Source organism: Moschus berezovskii, chromosome 22, assembly GCF_049115385.1.
Source record: "Moschus berezovskii isolate FMDL1 chromosome 22, NW_MosBer_1.0, whole genome shotgun sequence".
In the NCBI taxonomy this organism is placed as follows: Eukaryota; Metazoa; Chordata; class Mammalia; order Artiodactyla; family Moschidae; genus Moschus; species Moschus berezovskii.
In genome coordinates this window covers 27,926,840-27,944,303 of record NC_142481.1, presented here as the reverse complement: position 1 = coordinate 27,944,303, position 17,464 = coordinate 27,926,840, and the positions used below count along the sequence as shown (strand labels likewise).

The 17,464-nt window shown below is 51.3% G+C and overlaps 1 protein-coding gene across 2 annotated transcripts; it reads left to right on the top strand.

The window, feature by feature from the left end:
* The first annotated feature begins 946 nt into the window (after positions 1–946).
* On the top strand, positions 947–16,290 carry NUTF2 (nuclear transport factor 2). Of its 2 annotated transcripts, none has more exons than XM_055412500.2 (5): positions 947–1,102; positions 11,421–11,548; positions 13,164–13,235; positions 13,320–13,418; positions 15,130–16,290. In XM_055412500.2, the coding sequence occupies exons 2-5, from the start codon at positions 11,450–11,452 to the stop codon at positions 15,241–15,243; spliced, it is 384 nt and encodes a 127-aa protein (XP_055268475.1). In that variant the 5' UTR covers positions 947–1,102; positions 11,421–11,449; the 3' UTR covers positions 15,244–16,290. The 2 variants fall into 2 exon arrangements, with proteins under 2 accessions (XP_055268475.1, XP_055268476.1); XM_055412501.2 differs by lacking the exon at positions 947–1,102 and adding an exon at positions 8,106–8,240.
* The last annotated feature ends 1,174 nt before the right edge of the window (positions 16,291–17,464 follow it).

Below are 17,464 nucleotides of genomic sequence, written 5' to 3'. Positions count from 1 at the left end.
GAATTTAATGAACAGAAGCCTGGTCAGGTCTTACCAGCCATCCCCAGGTGGAGAGGTGGGGGTGATGGTGAGGATCTGTGAAGGTATTAAATTTCTGGACGAACAGGAGTACTGAGAGATCTCTGACCAGGAGAAACCTTGTCTCTATAACTTAACCCGTGGTCCCCGGGCTTAGCTGCAGAGCATTTCCCCAGCAGGCCTGACCAAGACACACCTTACTTCAAATGTTTGTGTTACCCAGGAAACGACAACGGAAATGTTGAAAGAAAAGGGTAATGGGCGGAAGGGAGATTGTGGACAATTTAATCACTTAAATCACGGGGAGGGTTTGGGCGCGCAAGTTATTTATCTTTTTTCATGAATAAAACCAAGATTCTTAGCTGCCCTGCCTCATGCAAACAACAACAACAAAAACTTGAGAGAATGCTTTGTACACCTAAACTGCAGAAATCTAAGAGTAATCTTGTTTCCAGCCCAGGAAAGCCTCGCTTGCTTGAAACCAGCTTTGGGTCCAACTTGCACCCGGCAGGGCGCAAGAATGTTGGGACAACAGAAGCTGTGGGTTCCGCCCCGGGTAGCTTTGGAGCTCCACTCGGAAGAGCCACAGGGGCGGCCACAGCACCGAAGAGAAGGGGGGTTTGCGAGCGGAAACAGCTCAGGGGCCCAGGGAGGGGCGGATAGGCCAGTTTGAGAACAGGCCGAGCTCCCACGGAGGCGGGGCCAACACCGAAAGGCCGCGAAAGCTGGGCGGGGCTGGACCAGCTGGGACTTGGCGACAACCGAGGCCTGACCCCAGCCTGGCGCCAAGCTCGGGTGTTCCAGAGGCTTCCGCTAGACCACAATTCTCAGGGGCTCGCCCCGGCGGCCTCCCTCCCTGACTTAGCCTCACCTCCCGCGCTGCTGGCTGTGTCTGGGCCTCGGCGCATAGGACGTCGGGAATGGTAGTTTTCTTCTAGCGCACCTATACCAGAAAAGAGCACGAAGAGGACTGCGTTTCCCAGAGTGCAACGGGGTGGCAAGGGAAGGCAGGGGGGAAGGGACAGTCGGTCGCAGACCGCGCTGGGTTGCCGCCGCCGCTGCCGCCATCGTGCCAGCCCCTCGGGTGAGTGTCGGGGCTAGCGCGCCGGGGCGGGGGCTGGGCCGCAGGAGCTGTGCTCCGGGTCGCCTGGAGCTTCTGCTGCAAGTCCCCGGGCGGCCCCTCCCCTGCCCCCCCCCGGCGGCCCCAAAGCCGCGCCGGGCCGGGGCCATGTGTCGCGCGCGGCTCCGCCTCCCGCCGGTCCTCTGAGGCGGCGGCCGGGGGAACACAGAGGAAGCCAGGAACCTATTTCGGGCGTACAGTGCAGGTGGCGGGCACACCGGACCGCTCCGAGGCCAGGCCTTTTTCTCTGGTCTGGACCACCCAGATGGGGCGCTCCGGGCCCCGCCCCGTCTGGCCTAGCCAGGCCTGCCCGAGTCCCACAAACTGCAGGCAGGCTAGCGGGCGGACCCCATCCCCACGTCCTGCCGCCAGCCCGCCAAGGATCCGGGGATGGGTAGACGCCACCCAGCCCGTTCCGGAGTCAGCTTTGGGTAAGGGCGCCCGCGTGCAGCAGCCCTTCCCTCCTCTGGTTCTGAACCACAGCTCTGCTAGGATGTAGGTGAGCGCTCACTTGCTTGTTTGCCGGCTGAGAATGCACGAAACCTATCTCCCACTCCGGAACTCATGCGTAGGTTCTTCTGCGTGGAGGGTAGGGTCAGGGAATCTGGCGCGGGAGGGGGGTTCCACGTGGGACTTAACCCCCAGCAGCCTTGGAGAATCTGGCCTGAAGAGACGAGGCGGCTCCGGACTCGTAGGCTCAGCCCCCGCCCTTCTTTCTATCAGTGACCAGACTTAAGCCGTGGGTGGGTTGGACGGCTGTGTTAGTGGAGGGAGGGAGGGAGGAAGCCAAGGAGGTGAAGCTGAATATGTGAGCCTCCAACACATTGTTAGATATCTTCAGTACAGCCTAAACCTCCCATCTGCTGCTCCCGGGGTCGTCTGCCCTTCTTCCATAGAGGAGGATTCTGTGAGGATGGTAACAAAAAGGTGGGATTTGATGGAGGGGAAGGTGCAGTCCAGGTCTAAGGTTGGTGAGCCTAGTGCCAAACGAGGCTGGGCTGCAAGTGACGTTGGGGAAGGGGCATTTTTGGACTCTGAGGCCCTTCTGCAACCTGGGTGGCAGAACTAGAGCTGGAGACTGCGGAAAGTCAGGCTTCCCTCTCTTGCTTGCTCACTCATCCAGCGTTCAGAGCGACCTCTGAATAGGCAGAAAGCTGATTGGGCCTTGGGAAATTCCCTTTAATGAAGGCACCATGTCTCCATTGAGTTCTGGAGGAAGGGGAGTAGCTAGCCATAGAATGGTCCTCAGGCTGGCTTTGGGAAGGCCCTTCCTGACTGAGTGATGATAAATTAAGGGAGGAATCCAGAGAAGACCATGGGATATGGGGAAAAGACAGTTTGTCAAGCTTTGAATTTTCTGACCCAATGCAGTAATGAGCCACAGTTCTCCCAGGTACTAAAGAAGCAGCCAAGTTTTGCACACCTGGCCTCAGCAGCAGTCAGGTCTCTTAGGAGAGTTGAGTTAAGCCCATGATGCACCATCTTTGGAATTTTTTTTTTTCCTTTTCTTGATTATTTCCCCAAGTAGTATTTTTCTGGTCATTGAACTCAAGCCTTGGAATTTTTCCTGCAGTTGCATTTTCCATGGTTAAGGAGGATAGGCAAGGATCTGTCTAGATCTCCTCACCCAGTCCCGCCTTCTCTTTCTTCTAGTTCACATCCTAGCCTACAAGCGTGAACTAGTCAGGTTCATTCAGCAGGCTCAGGAGAGGCCTGGTTTGCCCGTGGAGGTGGGCAGCAAAGAGGGACTACCCATAGGACACACATAGGATCAGCGTGATTGGATATCTTCATGCCATAAGCAGTTGTTTCAAGATCTTGAGATTGTCTGGGTTGCTTCTTTCTAGGACACTGGTGTCAGGTGAGTTAGGCTTTATGGCTATGGATTAGTTCACAGATTCCAAAGCCCTAGGTGACTTGATCACAAGGATTTTCTTTGAGATCAAAATGCTGTTGTTTTTTCTCATAGGTTACCTGGGAGGAGGAGGGATTCAGGTCCCTCTCTCTCATTCCACACCTTAAGTTCCATATAACTTCTGTGTCTGGGGTCAATCATTTAGCCATTGCTACGCATCCTGACCCCCATAAGTCCTTGACCTTTCTGGAATTTGGCAAGCTGTCTGTGTCTCAGAGCTCAGAGATAAGAGGAGAACACCGAGGTTGTCCACAATCAGTATGCACCCTTTCTAGTCTTATACGGCTGACTTGGGTGGTCGGGCCTGGCCTGGGACATTCAGGATATGGCTGCATAATAAAGGGTCAGGCTGTGAGGAGACTGGGTTCTCAACCAGCTCAAAACTATGCCTATTGGTGATGTGGAACTCACCTCTCTGAGCCATGTTTCACTTTATTCTAACTTTCCAACTGGTGGGTTGGGATGGAAAGAATGATTTATGGGAAAGAATGCTCAAATTTTAGGATTGGAAGGCACTTTATATCAAAAAATTCTAGAATCCCTTTACTGAGGCATTAGTATCTCGCTTGAAATTATTTTTTTCTCTTCTCTCACCAGCGATGCATTTTACTCAGCCACCATTCTTGCGGCCCTTTCTGTATGTCAGGCTCTGCGCAGAAGCTGGGGGGTAGAATAATGAGTTCCTACCAAGTCCCGGTGCTGGGGAAAGGAGGTCACAGTAGTCAGGGAGACAGAATGTTGCTATTATGTATTGAGGTCTAAGTTGAAGAGACCCACAAGGGACTCTTGGCCCTTTGCAAGCGGCGGGGGTGCTTCTGAGAAAGAGAGCACCGAAGAGTAAAGGCTGTTAGTGAGCCCACTCTCCTCTCCAGTGCCTGAAGAAACCATGGAGCAAGGTATCCCTCAGGATGCTGGGCCCAGGAAGGTCTGGGATCCCTTGAGCAACTTGGCTGTTACCACTCCAAATTGCTGTTGTTGTTGAGTCTAGACAGATCTTCTTTCACCAGCTCCTTGTCCCTCAGAGGTCTCTGCTGGGTGTTCTCCCAGTACCTGAGAATCTCTCCAGCATTTTGTGGTCCATGACCTCCTTCCCTGCCTGAACTTGGCTTGGTACCTTCTACCTCTTTGACTGAGACCCTTTCAGGTCACTTATTCAAGTGCCCAGTGCTCTTGGAATGATATCTATCAGGACATCTTCCCAGAGTGAAGCAGAGGTGCCCTCCCCAGAAGTGAAAGGGAGTAGTAGTTCTTTTGGAGATTGGGGAGTAGATCCAAAAAGTTCTCCACAGGGTGGACATTGAATGTTAGGCAGGATTTCTGTGGATGGCTTGAGCTGAACCTCCTGATGGGCCTGTTTTTAAAGTTAGTATTTTTTTTTTCTGTGAGCCATGAGAATGTTTGTATGGGGAAGGTTGGGTTTGAGTGGTATTAGAGAAGACTTGAGTCCTAAATATTCATTGGAAGGACTAATGCAGAAGCTGAAGCTGCAGTACTTTGGCCACCTAATGTGAAGAGCCGACTCATTGGAAAAGACCCTGATGCTAGGAAAGATTGAGGGCAGAAGGAGAAGGAAACAGCAGAGGATGAGATGGTTAGACAGCATCACAGACTCAAAGACATGAATTTGAGTGCACTTCTGGAGATAGTGAAGGACAGGGGAGCCTGGTGTGCTGCTGTCCATGGGGTCGCAAGGAGTCAGACACCAGTTAGCAACTGAACAACAACGCCTTCCCCAATTTTGAGATTTTGTGATTTCTTGCTTTGACCACATATGGCAGGAGTTCCTGAAGACTCTTCCTGAGGGAGGTGCTTGCGTGCGGGTTATCCCTGCAGTGGCTCCAGGAGTGACTGATGCTGCTGGTCAGCACCCATACCAGGTCTGTGTGGCACCGTCTCCATTCTCACTCTGTCAGCTGAAATGTGTCTTCCTGGGAGGAATCATTTGTTCAGGTCTGACTGTGACTCAGGAAGGTGGCCGAGGAAGAGGGACACAAGAGGACCGGCGTTGGTCCTTCTCACTACCCTGGGCCTTTATTTATTGCTGGTACCTGCTGTATGCCAACTCCTTAAGCACTCAGGCTGGAGAAGGGTCTACCCTGGCAAAGGAGAACCTCCTCTCATGAGAGAGATGTCCAAGGAACCTGGGAACTGAGGGTAGTTTGCCTCAGTAAATGGGGAATTCAGGAATGTTTGTTTCCTAAAGCCTCAGGTATTCCATCAGAGCCCTTGAGTCTCTCCAGGGCAGAAACTGCAGCCCCCTGGAAGGACATCTGTATAGAGACATTGGTTCCACTTGCAGAGGTGGTTCAGGCCCAGGTCAATTCATGGTCTCATTTGTAGGTTGTACACCTGCTGTGACAGGCTGAGCATGCACTTAGAGGGTTTCCTTTCTGACGGGCATAGAGCTTGCCAGTTTCAAAGGGGAAGAAAAGACCTGGGCTCCATTCTTCGTTTTTCCATCTATGCTTCTAGCTACTTGACCTGGGCTCTCAACTGTTCCAGTCCAGGCCAGTTTTGTAGACATTTTCATGCTGACTGTGCCCCAGTAGCCTTGCGTTGTCTTGAATTCTTAACATCTCAAGAGTCTTGGTTTCATCCTCAAAGTTACAGTAATCATACCAGCTTTACAGAGCTGAGAGACTGGAATGAGAGAACACATGTATTTAATAACTGTTTGGTTTACAGGGGTTTGACTGATGGTACATGAAGCAGCAAGTTCATGGATGGGAACTGTCTAGGACAGGGCCCCAGAGATCCCTGAACCACCTTGGAAAGGGGGCTACTCAGGAACTGAGTATTGGCAGAGCAGAGAGACTAGAATGCAGATCTCAGGATTCAGCTTCTCGGCCAATCAGGGCAACCTGAAGCCTCTGGAGCCCTCTCCAAATAGAAGAGGAGAAGGCCCTTAGCGTGCTGGGGGCACCTAGACCTCAAGAGTCTGCCCCAGGAAAAGGTTCTGACCTGGGCAGCAGACCTTGGCTGATTTCTATCCCAACTGCAGGCAAGTGAGTGGTGAACGAGGCTGTTGCCAGTCCCAGGTCAAGGCTGTTCCTTAGTGTGGTGTCCTACAGGAGGCTGAGATTACCCTCCTTCCCAGCTCTTGACCCAGTGTTCACCTCGTACCTGCCAGCTGAGTCCTGCTTTATATCCACAGTTGATTACCCCTAACATTCTCATAATTACTGATGAAGACATGGTCAGAGGGTCCTGCCGTGAGGGAGAGGAGAAGCAGGCTAACGGCCAGGCTTTTGACAGTGTGGTCCTGTGCCTCCTCTTCAGCCACAGTTGTCCCTCAGGTGATCAGAACCTTGGGAATTGGGGTGGGAAGGAGGGGCCAAGCACCACTAACACACACCTCAGACAGATGGCTGGGTGGAAGGCAAAGGATTGTTTCCTGACAAATTGGACGGAAGGTGTGGGTGGAGGTGAAGTGGGTCACCTGGCCACTTAAATTGAACAGGGTTTCCCCAGAACACACTTCTCCAGAGAAGAGGGCTTAGGTGAGGCACCTTGCAGACAGGGACAGGGGTGCCCCAGTCAGGGAGAGGGACCATTAACAAATATGTAAACGTGATAATCTCATGCAGTAACAAGTGCTAAGAAAATGAAGCAGGATGATGAAATGAGTAACCGGGAGGCCACTTTAGACTGCATGGTCAGGGAAGGTATCTGCGAGGAGGTGACCTTTGAGTGGACACACATGTGACAAGGAGCTAGACACATGAAGGAGGATCTGGATACATCTAGGAGGGAGAATGATCCAAGAAGAAGGATCAGCAGTTGCAGAGCGCTTCAGTGAGAACAGGCTCAAGATGTTCCAGAAATAGGAAAATGCCCAGAGTGGCTGCAGAGGACGGGGAGGCCAGGCCACCCAGGGCCTTGAAGGCAGGATAAATGGTTGAGATTTTGTCAATGGAGAATGGGAAGGCTGCTGCACAGGATACACAGCACTCTTCAGATCAGTGTCTTCCCCTCTGGTTGCAGCCCACAGCCTTTCCTCACTCAGTTTAGTCCACGCCTGTGCTCTGGGTTTAAGCCAGAGTCGTCTGTCAGTTCTACCTGTTGGAGTCCTTCCCAGCCTCTGCTTCAAGGCTCTTGAGGCCTAGCAGACAGTAGGTGTGAAGGTCGTAGTGCTGAGTTGGTGCTGAGTTCAAGGATCCCACTATAAGCTCGCACATCTGGTGTTCCCTGTGGGCCTCAGTGATAGGCCGACCAACAGAAACATCCTTCTGTTTGAAAGTGTGGAGTTAGTAATGAATGTCCTCTTCCTCTTTCTCGTCACTCTCCTGACCCCAGTCCTGCCCCAGATCCAGCTAGGCCCACATTCACTCTGCTTCGCTGAGATGGCGGAATGGGGTTGTGACTTTGAAGGTTTAGGAAAAGCGTGAGATCATCCCCCATGAAAACGTCCATTGTTTAGTGTGGCAGTCTGCCTGGTGCCTTTGTTTGGAGGCAGAAGCCCTGGTTCAAGCCTGTCTTGCCCCTTTCGGAAAAAGCAAGGTTAGAGATCAGGGCTTCAGCCCTCAGTGTCATTCGTTTTTATCTCCAGACCAGTTGTCACAGGACGTCTTGGTCCTGGAGCCCACTAAGCCTGGTCCCATCCAGTTCCACCATTTATTAGTCTCGTGACATTGAGCAAATTTAGCTGACCTTGCCGGGCCTTGTTTTGCTCATCTCTGACATGGGAGTTGACTCACAGGGTGTTAGAACAAAATGCGTGTAAAGCCATGAGCACATTTCTACACTGAATACGCATTAGTGAAACGAGACATCAGCTGGACACTACTGTTTCAAGTTTCAAAATACTGGAAACACTGACCCAGAATTTGAGGAGAAAAATGAAGGGTTTTTATTCTGTTACCCAGTGGGATCTCCTGGGTCGGAGCTTTTAACCTGATGTGTATGACAGCCTTAGGAAGTGTGAACAACTTGAAGTCGTTGACAAGACTGGGGCATCTCTGCCTCTGTGTGGATTGATTGGGAGCGGGCCGCAGTGTATGAGACATTCTTAGAGAGTCTTTGCACCCACAGAGACCTAAGGGTCAGTGAAGGCTGATGCTCAGTGGGTGAGAGGTCGCCGAGATCATTTCTGCTCCTCGAGGAGCCTGGCCTCAGTCAGCCTGAGTGAAGCAGGAGGCGGTGGTCAGCGGCCCTCTCAGAAGAGCTGTAGGAGAAGCTGTCATGAAGGTCAGTCCCCAGTCTCACGCGAGGCTGCCCATCAGCCTTGGCATTATGTTTCTTTCCAGGCTATTCTTTCCACAGTAAATATATCAGAAGCAAGGCCGGGGCTGGCTGGCCATCCTGGGGACCCCAGCCCAGCCCACCCCTCCCCTGTGTCCCATGGGGATGGGAGGTGGCCCCTGCACCCTGCTGCTTTTTCTAGGCTCAAGGATACCGCCTCCCAACTACAGGGTGAAAGCTTTGTGGAAGATGTGGAGTCAGAAACTGGAAGTCCCATAGTTTGCTGGACTCTGTACTGTGAGATTGAGGAGTTGGTATGGAATGTGGCAAGAACCACATGGGAACGCCCACAGCCCGGAGCCACAGTGGAGTGGGCCCTGGGTGTGCCCATCCACGCTTGCACGTGGGGTTGGGGGTCAGCAGTTGAGTCTGCAAAGGAAGACCCAGATGGGAGGCATCTGAATGGTGATGTGAGGGGAGGGCGGGCATCCCAGCGGGAGGACTCACCTGTGCAAAAACCCCGGGAGCAAATACTCTCAAGTTGCAGTGTGTTTAGGTGTGGTGCTGGATCGAGGCAGGAGAGAATGGCTGAGGAGTTAGGGACTGGTATGGATATAGCCACCTGTGGGCCTTCAGGTGTTTGACCTTGAACCCAAGGGTGAGGGGTTTGTAGGGGAGGGACATGGCCAGCCTTGTGGCTTAGAACTCAAGGGAGCAAAATAGGAGAAAATAAGCAGTGGCCTTAACCGGAGAACTCAGGATCAGCACTGATGTAGTGGGCAAGTTGGGACCTCAGGCTGAACCTTGGTTTTCCCACCTGTAAAGTGGGCTGACAGTGAAATTGACCACATGATGACTACACAGAGGTAAACACATCAGGGTCGAGCAAGCGTCAAACAAGGTTGCTGTGGGCTTCAGCGGCACCACTTGACATCTATGAAGCAAAATCTTCAATCCACATAGCTTTGAAGATTCCTGCTCACCCTTTTTGAGTAGTCCTGTCCCTCAGGAGAGCTCCCTTTGCCCTTCCCCCTCCACCCAGCCAAAAGGTCTTCGGTCCCTTTATTCCTCCAACCTCTTTACTCCACCTCTGCTTCTGCCAAGTCGTTTTTGTGTTAGAAACTCATCACACCATTAAGAACAATGTCGAGAAAGGAAAACACACCTCGCTTCCTTCACCTCAGTGTCCCACCGCATGGTGCCACTTTTCTTTGGATAGCTCCTTGTCTTATTTCCCCTCACCCTCCGTCTTCTGCTCCCCAGTTTCCTGCCCTTCTCTCTTCTTGTGTCCACAGGCACGTGCTCATGTTGTTTCTCCTGACTGGCACACTCCTCCAAGACCTTCTCCAAGGGCTGCTGAGAACAGAGGGCAAGACGGCCCTAGTTCATTCCTCCAGCTTTCCCCTGCCCCAGAGGTCTTGGGGGGCTCAGCAGGGCATCTTGGGAGTGTGATGTGGTGGGGTTGGGCCGCGATGGGTGAGTCCGCTGGTGGAAGGGGCAGAGAGATGTGCGATGCCAGGCTCTGTTGTGCCTCCAGTGACCCGAGTTTGCATGTGGTGCTGTCACAGTCTGGCCCCTTGAAAATGTGACCAAGACAGAACAGCTGAGAGCAGCTGCGTATCCTATGTTTTTCCCACTTGTTCTATTTCTTGGTGGAGAGCAAGCTGGGACACTCCTTGTCCCAAGCAGGCGCTGCTGGGCCCAAGCTTTATCCTCTGCTTCTTTTAGACTTTCCTGGACATTTAGTCATCCCAGCACCGTGCTGCTATTTTTAGTGCCACCACCTCCTCGGGAACCTAAAATAAAGCTGGCTCAGCTTCCTGGCCCCTCATTGGCTGGAGCGTTGGTCACAGCTGGGAGATTGGCTGAATTGGGAATAAGCTACTACCCACTTCCACTGTCCTTCCTCTGGTTCCTCTGGCCTAGGGTGAGGTCATAGGGACCAGAGCAAACTAGCACTAACCAAGCTGAGTCAAGAGCTTTTACTAGGTTCCCTTAGTGAGACCCCAATGGCAACAGCAGGGTTCCACCCCCTTATAGAGAAGAGAGCTGAGGCTCTCAGGACGGCAGTGACTTGCATCAGATCCCACCACTGCCAGTGGTTGTCTGCTGCGGTCAAACCCACCTCCTTACAGCTTTGGTTCAGAGTCCTGTTATTAGGAGAGAGTGGGTGGGTTCCTGTGCAGTCAGAAACAACTATAGAACAACAGAGGTCTGCTGTCATGGATCCTGCAGCTAGATGCACTCCACTCTACCCAGAAGGAGCCTACCAAAGGCTGAGCGACTCTTCCGTCTGGGGCTTGGATTTTTCATCTAGCAGCCTTGGATCCCTGATATCTGTAGCAGGGTAGGGTGGAGGGGGCGCGGCTCCCCTATTGCTCGGAGACCAGACAGGGGGCAACCCTTCTGATGGAGCCAGTGCTGGGATGGGGTGTAGAGACATGACTCATTTTCCCCTCCCAACCTTCCTTTGCCCTCCCAGCATTTCTGTTGTCATCTGTGATCCTCTGAACTCGTGGTCCCAGCTCTGCAGTTGGTAGATGTAACCCTTCTCGGTGATGAAATGATGTCATGTGGCCACAAAGAAATAAACTTCCCCCTTAAGACAAAGTGAGGGAGGGTCACTTTCTGTCTTTGTTGCAAGTGGGACCTTGAGGAGCCATTTTTCCCCACTCTCACTGGGTCTTCCACCTGCTAAGGCCCTGGGGTAATGTTAAGGGCCTGAGTGCTGCAATCAAAGACACTTGACTCACAGACATCAGTAGTTCCTGACCTGCAAAGTGGGAAGAATAGCAGTAACTGGCTGTGCAGGTTGTTGAGAGGATTAAATGAAAAGAAATGGGGAGACTGCTTAGCTCCTCCCCAAAAGCTCATCCTCTGTAGTACTTGCTCTGACCTTCCTTCGTCCGGGCTCCACCCTCAGGACCCATCCTTCTCTATGATCCTGGCACCAGGAGGGTCTGAGTTGTCCACCTCTGGGCTCCCTGCACTTGTCTGTATTGAGGGATTGCTTATCAGTTCCCTGGGTCCTCTCTGTGTTCTCCGGGAGAACAGACCTCAGCAAAGCACTGCCTGCTCAAGGAGGTCTGGGAGGGGTGGGGGTCAGTGAAGAGACTGACTGGCTACCTGCTGCTTCCACGGTACCAAGGTACCAATGCTTCCCTCCCTGTCTTGCTGGACTTATAGGTCTCAACGAGGCCGGGTGACGCTCCAGAATGGGAGACAAGCCAATTTGGGAGCAGATTGGATCCAGCTTCATTCAACATTACTACCAGTTATTTGATAATGACAGAACTCAACTAGGCGCAATTTATGTAAGTCTTCTGCTCTAGCATGAAAACGGGATTCCAGGGGATCAATTCAGATGTGGGGCTAGTGCCTCCAGTTCACAAGTTCTGGCACCCCTCACTGGATTGGCTGAGCCCTTTTATCTGAGCTACTCTCCACGGGGTACGGGGCTTAAGGCCTAGCCCAGTTCCCCGGGCCACATGGGCCTTTCTGTCATCTTCTGCATGAGTGAGATTCTTAGGTAATCTACATGAGTGGTACCATAGGCAGCACATTCTGGGCTCGCCCTTCCATGGTCCTCGGAGTGCCTCTGCTCCAGACCAGGCAGTGGCCAGCGGAGGCTAGGGCTTCTGGTGCCCCCTGGAGGCAGCAGCTGTAAGAATCGTCAGTGCACCTCAGATCGCTCTTGGAGGCCCCAGGTCCGGTGTCCTTTAAAGAGCTAAAAGCCCCTGAATGCTCATGGGAGGTGGGTGTTTCTTGAGAGACCCTTCTTTGTAGGCACTTTTTACTGCTGTGTTAATGATGTTCATATACACCAAGAGTTACTTGTATTTGACACTGCCCAAGACAGAAGTGTGATTGATCAAGCCACGCCTAGCAGGTCTATCCAGGATAGAAGATAGGAGGCATCACTCACAGCCTTGCAGCCTGATGGGCTGTGGGCAACCTCCTCTGTCTCCCTCAAAAAGTCAGGGCCAGTTCAGACATTTTGAAGAAAAGAAAGGGATCTTAGCAGTGGAAGGCCAGATCCGGCCCAGGTAATTGATTGTCATTATCACAGGTAGAGGCTTTTAAAAATTCAAACTGGTCTGACTGGGATCTTTAGCACTTCTGTCATGTTGCTTTTAAAATCAATTAAAGCAGATCTGACCCAGAGAAGAGTTAGCATCATCTTTAAGGAGTACTTTATGTATATCGTTTTACATAAAGCCCAGCAGGTTTTCCCTTTAAACATCAGGAAACAGATTCGGGGGGAGAAATAAAAACTAGTTTGCCTAATGTCAGAGCTGCTAAGTAGCAGAGGCGCTTTTGAGCTCTGCCCCAGGAGGCAATGGTAGGAAAGATGGGGCGGGGAGGCGGTGAAGCTGTGGGTTACACGGTGATGGTTGGGAGGGTACCAGGAGAGGCCTTATTAGCCTCCATCCCTCCCTGACCCCATGGGAAGGGCCTCTGTGGAACTGATTCTGGGCTCTAGAGATGGTGTTGAACATAGATGTTTCCTAGTTCTTTCTTTCTTTTTTTCTTCCAAGTTATTTCTGATGATTATTCTGGGACTGGTGCTGACTGCCCAAACAACAGGATGGTTTTTGACTGAGCCTTGGCCACATACGGCCAGCCTGGAGCTCATCCATATCAAAGGCTATACAACTTTTTGGATAAAAAGTGGGAGATGAGCTTACTTATTAGTAAGTTTGTATTTTGTTACATAGTCTTTCAGAGCTTGGGCTCTGCAATGCTTGGGTGTAATTAAAGTTGTTAATTGTCTGATGTTTGGAAGTTACCCTCATTTCCCTTCTTTACAGACAGGGAAACAGACATGGACTCATGTTCCCCAAGCAGGACCCTTTTTGGGGTCTTTTCAGGGCCTCAGCGATATTCCTTGTGCTCTGAAGCTCTGACCCCAGATTTCCTGGTTTTCAGATTGATGCATCATGCCTTACGTGGGAAGGACAGCAATTCCAGGGGAAAGCTGCCATTGTGGAGAAATTGTCTGTAAGTAAGGGCCAGGGCTGGGCTGCAGGCAGCTCCTTCCCCACCCTGCTGGCCACAGCCCACCACCTGTGTTTTCTCTTGCAGAGCCTTCCATTCCAGAAAATCCAGCACAGCATCACGGCGCAGGACCATCAGCCCACACCAGACAGCTGCATCATCAGCATGGTTGTGGGCCAGCTGAAGGTAATGGTGCTGCTGCCGTGCGGTGCCACTCTCCTGCTCCTTAGGGACACCCAGACAAGTGATGCCTAGAGCTTTGTAGCTCGGTACTCTAGCCATCAGCCACATGGAGTGATTTTTAAATTGCATGAAGTAAAATGAAATAAAATTAAAATATAGTTCCTCAGTTGCATTAGTCATATTTCAAGTGCTCAGATTTATTCATGGCTGCCTATTGGACAGCACAAACCTAAAACATTTCTGTTATTGCAACAATTCCTATTGGAGAGCACTGGTATAGAGCCTTCTTGGAAAAGGGACAGTGAGGTACAGGAACAGGATAGGGCTGTGATCCCAGCCACTGGGCCTTTGTACTGCCCCCAAGCTGTAGGGGAGCCTTCTGCAGGCAGCTGGCCCTGAACTGGAGTCCATGCTACCACTCCCCAAGCTGGCTGCTGGCTCTTCCACCTGCTGATCAAAGCAGATTCTTGGAACTCCTGATTCTCTTTGCCTTTCTAGTTCCACTTCTCAAGACCTGTTAACCTTCAAAGCTTTCCTGTGGTCCTTCGGTGCCTCTGCCCGTTCACCCCACCCCCTTTCCAGGAACTCCTACTTGTTATACTCTAACAGACTGAAGACAGATTCTTGATTTCCAAAAAGCCTCTCCTTCCCAAAGCAGGACAGATGAGCTGCCCCTTAACCAAGTTCCAGCCTCCTGGGCATGTGGCATCCTGGTCCCCAGAATATCAGACCCACGTGCCTTCTCCCTAGGCTAGGCAGGGCTTCCTGAGTCCAATACAAGGGTGGAGGGAGAGGGCGACCCTCTAGGCCTTTCCACTGGACCTGGATGGACCTGCCTTCTGGCCTGGTTTTTCCTGTCAGTTTCTCCTACCTGTCCAAGATACCCTGCCTACACACAAGAGTGTGCTCAGATAGGCCTTGGGAGTAAGGAGGTCTTTTCTGGGGTCTCAGGACACGCTTTCCCAGGCTGGGGTTAGTAAGCAGTGCCTCTTTCCACCTGGCTTCAAGTTCTTTCTGGTGTTTCTGTCCAACCCCGAAAGACTGATTTGCCTCCTTCCTAACGATAATTCCTGGAAAAAACAGTGATGTTAGAAACACAGCTGGTTAGTTAGGCTTCTACCTCAAGTAGGCCTCATCCGGGTATTCTGCATTTTGGCTGGAGGTCTCTCACCCTTTTTTTGTTGCAAATTTTGTACTTCTCATGACAAGAAACAGATTACCTGATAGGGATACATTAGTTTTTCTTCTCTGCAGAGTTGTAATTGGTGTGAGCTTGGCTTTGAGTCTTTTCTCATGTACAAAGTCATTATTAGTAGTATCTTCTCATGGCTGGACTAACTACCATAATCAGACACTAAGACTGTTTAGTTTTTTAGACTATGATAAGCGCCACAGAACTCTTTAAGATTGGTCACTTTTGCCCAGAAACATGGACTCAGAAGCGCTATGTTGTCTGCTATATTGCTGTAGCTAACTGGTGAGTTGTTCTGCAGTTTGAGTGTACGTAGAAGTATGAGCTGCCACCTCAGGTTCCCTTTGTGCCAAGTTCAATGTTACATACATTATGTCAGTTCACAATCACGAGTACCCCGGGCTCTCCTAGGATTTGTGTCCAAGATAGAAGGCCCTGATTGCAAAGTCAGCATTCTCCTCCAACTGAACACCCTTTAGTTCCTTGGCCAACTTAACTGAACCATTTTTTCTCTCCTTACAGGCCGATGAAGACCCCATCATGGGGTTCCACCAGATGTTCCTATTAAAGAACATCAACGATGCTTGGGTTTGCACCAATGACATGTTCAGGCTTGCCCTGCACAACTTTGGCTGACCTCCTCCCAGCCAGGCACTCATGCTGTTTCCTCCTCCCTCCTCTTCCCGATACTATTCACACTCCTCCAGATGCTCCAAATATCATTCACAAACGAGCAGGGCCGCGGTGGGCGCGGGCGCAGTGTGCTGCTGCTACCGAGGTGTTGTGCATGATGTTTGGACGCTAGACTAGTTGCATCTGACAGGAGAAGTTTGTGTTGTACCAGCGCATGCCTTGGAAAGACTTAAGTAATGCAAAAGGTTGTCTTTTTTTTTTTTTTTAATCTACTGACAAGTTGCTCTAGTAACCCAAAGAAGTGAAGGAGAAAGCAGCTGCCTCACCGCCCAGATATTGATTTGTTCAGATGTTTCAATGCCTCATGATACAATAAAACCACGAAAATTTTCTTAACAGTTTAAATTGTTTGAATTAGTTGAATAGCGGGCTGGGCATCCATAACTACCCTGCCTCATTGGCTCTCTCATGTCTCACCGTCCCACCTCTACGCCCAGTCAGCAATACCTGTTGCAAGGAGAAAACACTGAAGCAGCACTCTGAGCTCAGGCAGCACTCTGAACTCGCTTCTCTTAGAAGCCCTGTAGGGCATAGTGTTCCTTCCACCTGGCCTTGGAAAAGTGAGCTGCAGACAGGGAGAGCTCAGGTCTGAACGGAAGATTCCCTTGAAGCCTCGGCAGTCAGTTCTGACATTTCCTGTGACCTCTACACTGGGTAGGGACAGGGCTCTAATGATGGGTGAGATGATGCAGAATCCCACTGAAGATCCGAAAGCCTTGGCAAAAATGGCCCATTAAATTCAGGCCCTCTGGACTGAGGGCTCAGCAGGACCAAGTATGAGCGGGCATTTGAGGGAGAAGGGCCTGTTCTAGCACAGAAGGGTCAGTATCACATCCAGCATGCCCTGTAAATCCCAGGCCAAGCAGAGGGAAGGTCTTATTCTGTACCATCTGCTTTGGATGTCACTACCAGAAGGGGAGTGCCTCAAGCAGCCAGCCTCCAATGCCCATAGAGCCAGGCCCGGTTGGGTTGGAGTATAGATTTAAAACTATGAAAGAAAGCATTCTGAGTTTGAGGGATCCAAGTTGTAGGATATCTCACGCCTGAGACCTCTGCAAGGCATCTCTAGGCCTTCTCCTATTCCCTCTCTGACCACAGACACAACCTCACTACTATCCTCAAATCCCAGGAAATCTCAGCTGTTGGGGCAGTTTCTCCTCCTTAGTTTTGGGGACAGACTTTGCCTACTATCAATACAAATCCAGCCCTTTAGCCCTGAGACTTTGGTGGTATAAAACTGATGGCAAGGTAGCAACCACAGACCAGAACCAAACCCAGGATTTGGTCTGGTGCCCTGTTTGGGGTTTTAGGATTGGTGAGGGCACCACAGCTTTGCCTGACATGCACTCTGGATGGAAGCCAGGGACTTCATCAGACCCCCACTGGTAGCCTAGCTACACTGGGCATTGGGCTGGATGGTGTGCTGTTTGAAATAACAGCATACTCAGGAGGTTTCAGTGGGACTAGTTTCTTGGCTGCTCTGTATTTGGGGGATAGAGGTTGGGGAGAGAGGTAGAAACCTGCTGCCTCTTAAACCACCCTGTATAAAATTTGCAATACAGCTTTTCCATGTACCTGTGCCTGAAATGTCTGCAATAAAGAAGTGTTTGTAAACCATGGTTTCTTTCTTTTTGCCTGATGGTGTAAGGTCATGCAGGGGGATGCTGGGAGATATTAGGGAACAAGGTGATGTTTGTGGTGGGACCATCTCCTCTGCCCTTGCAATTCCTGGGTACATGAATTCACAGGTCCCTTCAGACCTACCCAGTGGCTCAGTGGTAAAGAATCCGCCTGCCAATGCAGGCAGATTCAGGAGACAGGTTTGACCTCTGGGTCTAGAAGATCCCCTGGAGAAGGGAATGGCAACCCACTCCAGAATTCTTGCCTGGGAAATCCCATGGACAGAGGAGTCTGGTGGGCTATAGTCCATGGCGTCACAGAGTCGGACGAGAAAGCAGGCTCACCCGCTCAGGCCTTTGGTTACACTGACCCACTTCCCAAAGTAGAAACCTAAACTCTTGCCAATTCAGCTTGTTCTGGGGTATGTGAGGGATTCGGCTTAGGCAACAGAGTTGACCCGGTCTAGGCCCATCATGAGTCCATGCTCTGGGAGTGGACATGGACTGGGCGGGATATTCTGAAGCAAGTAGGGTTTGGGGCGGTC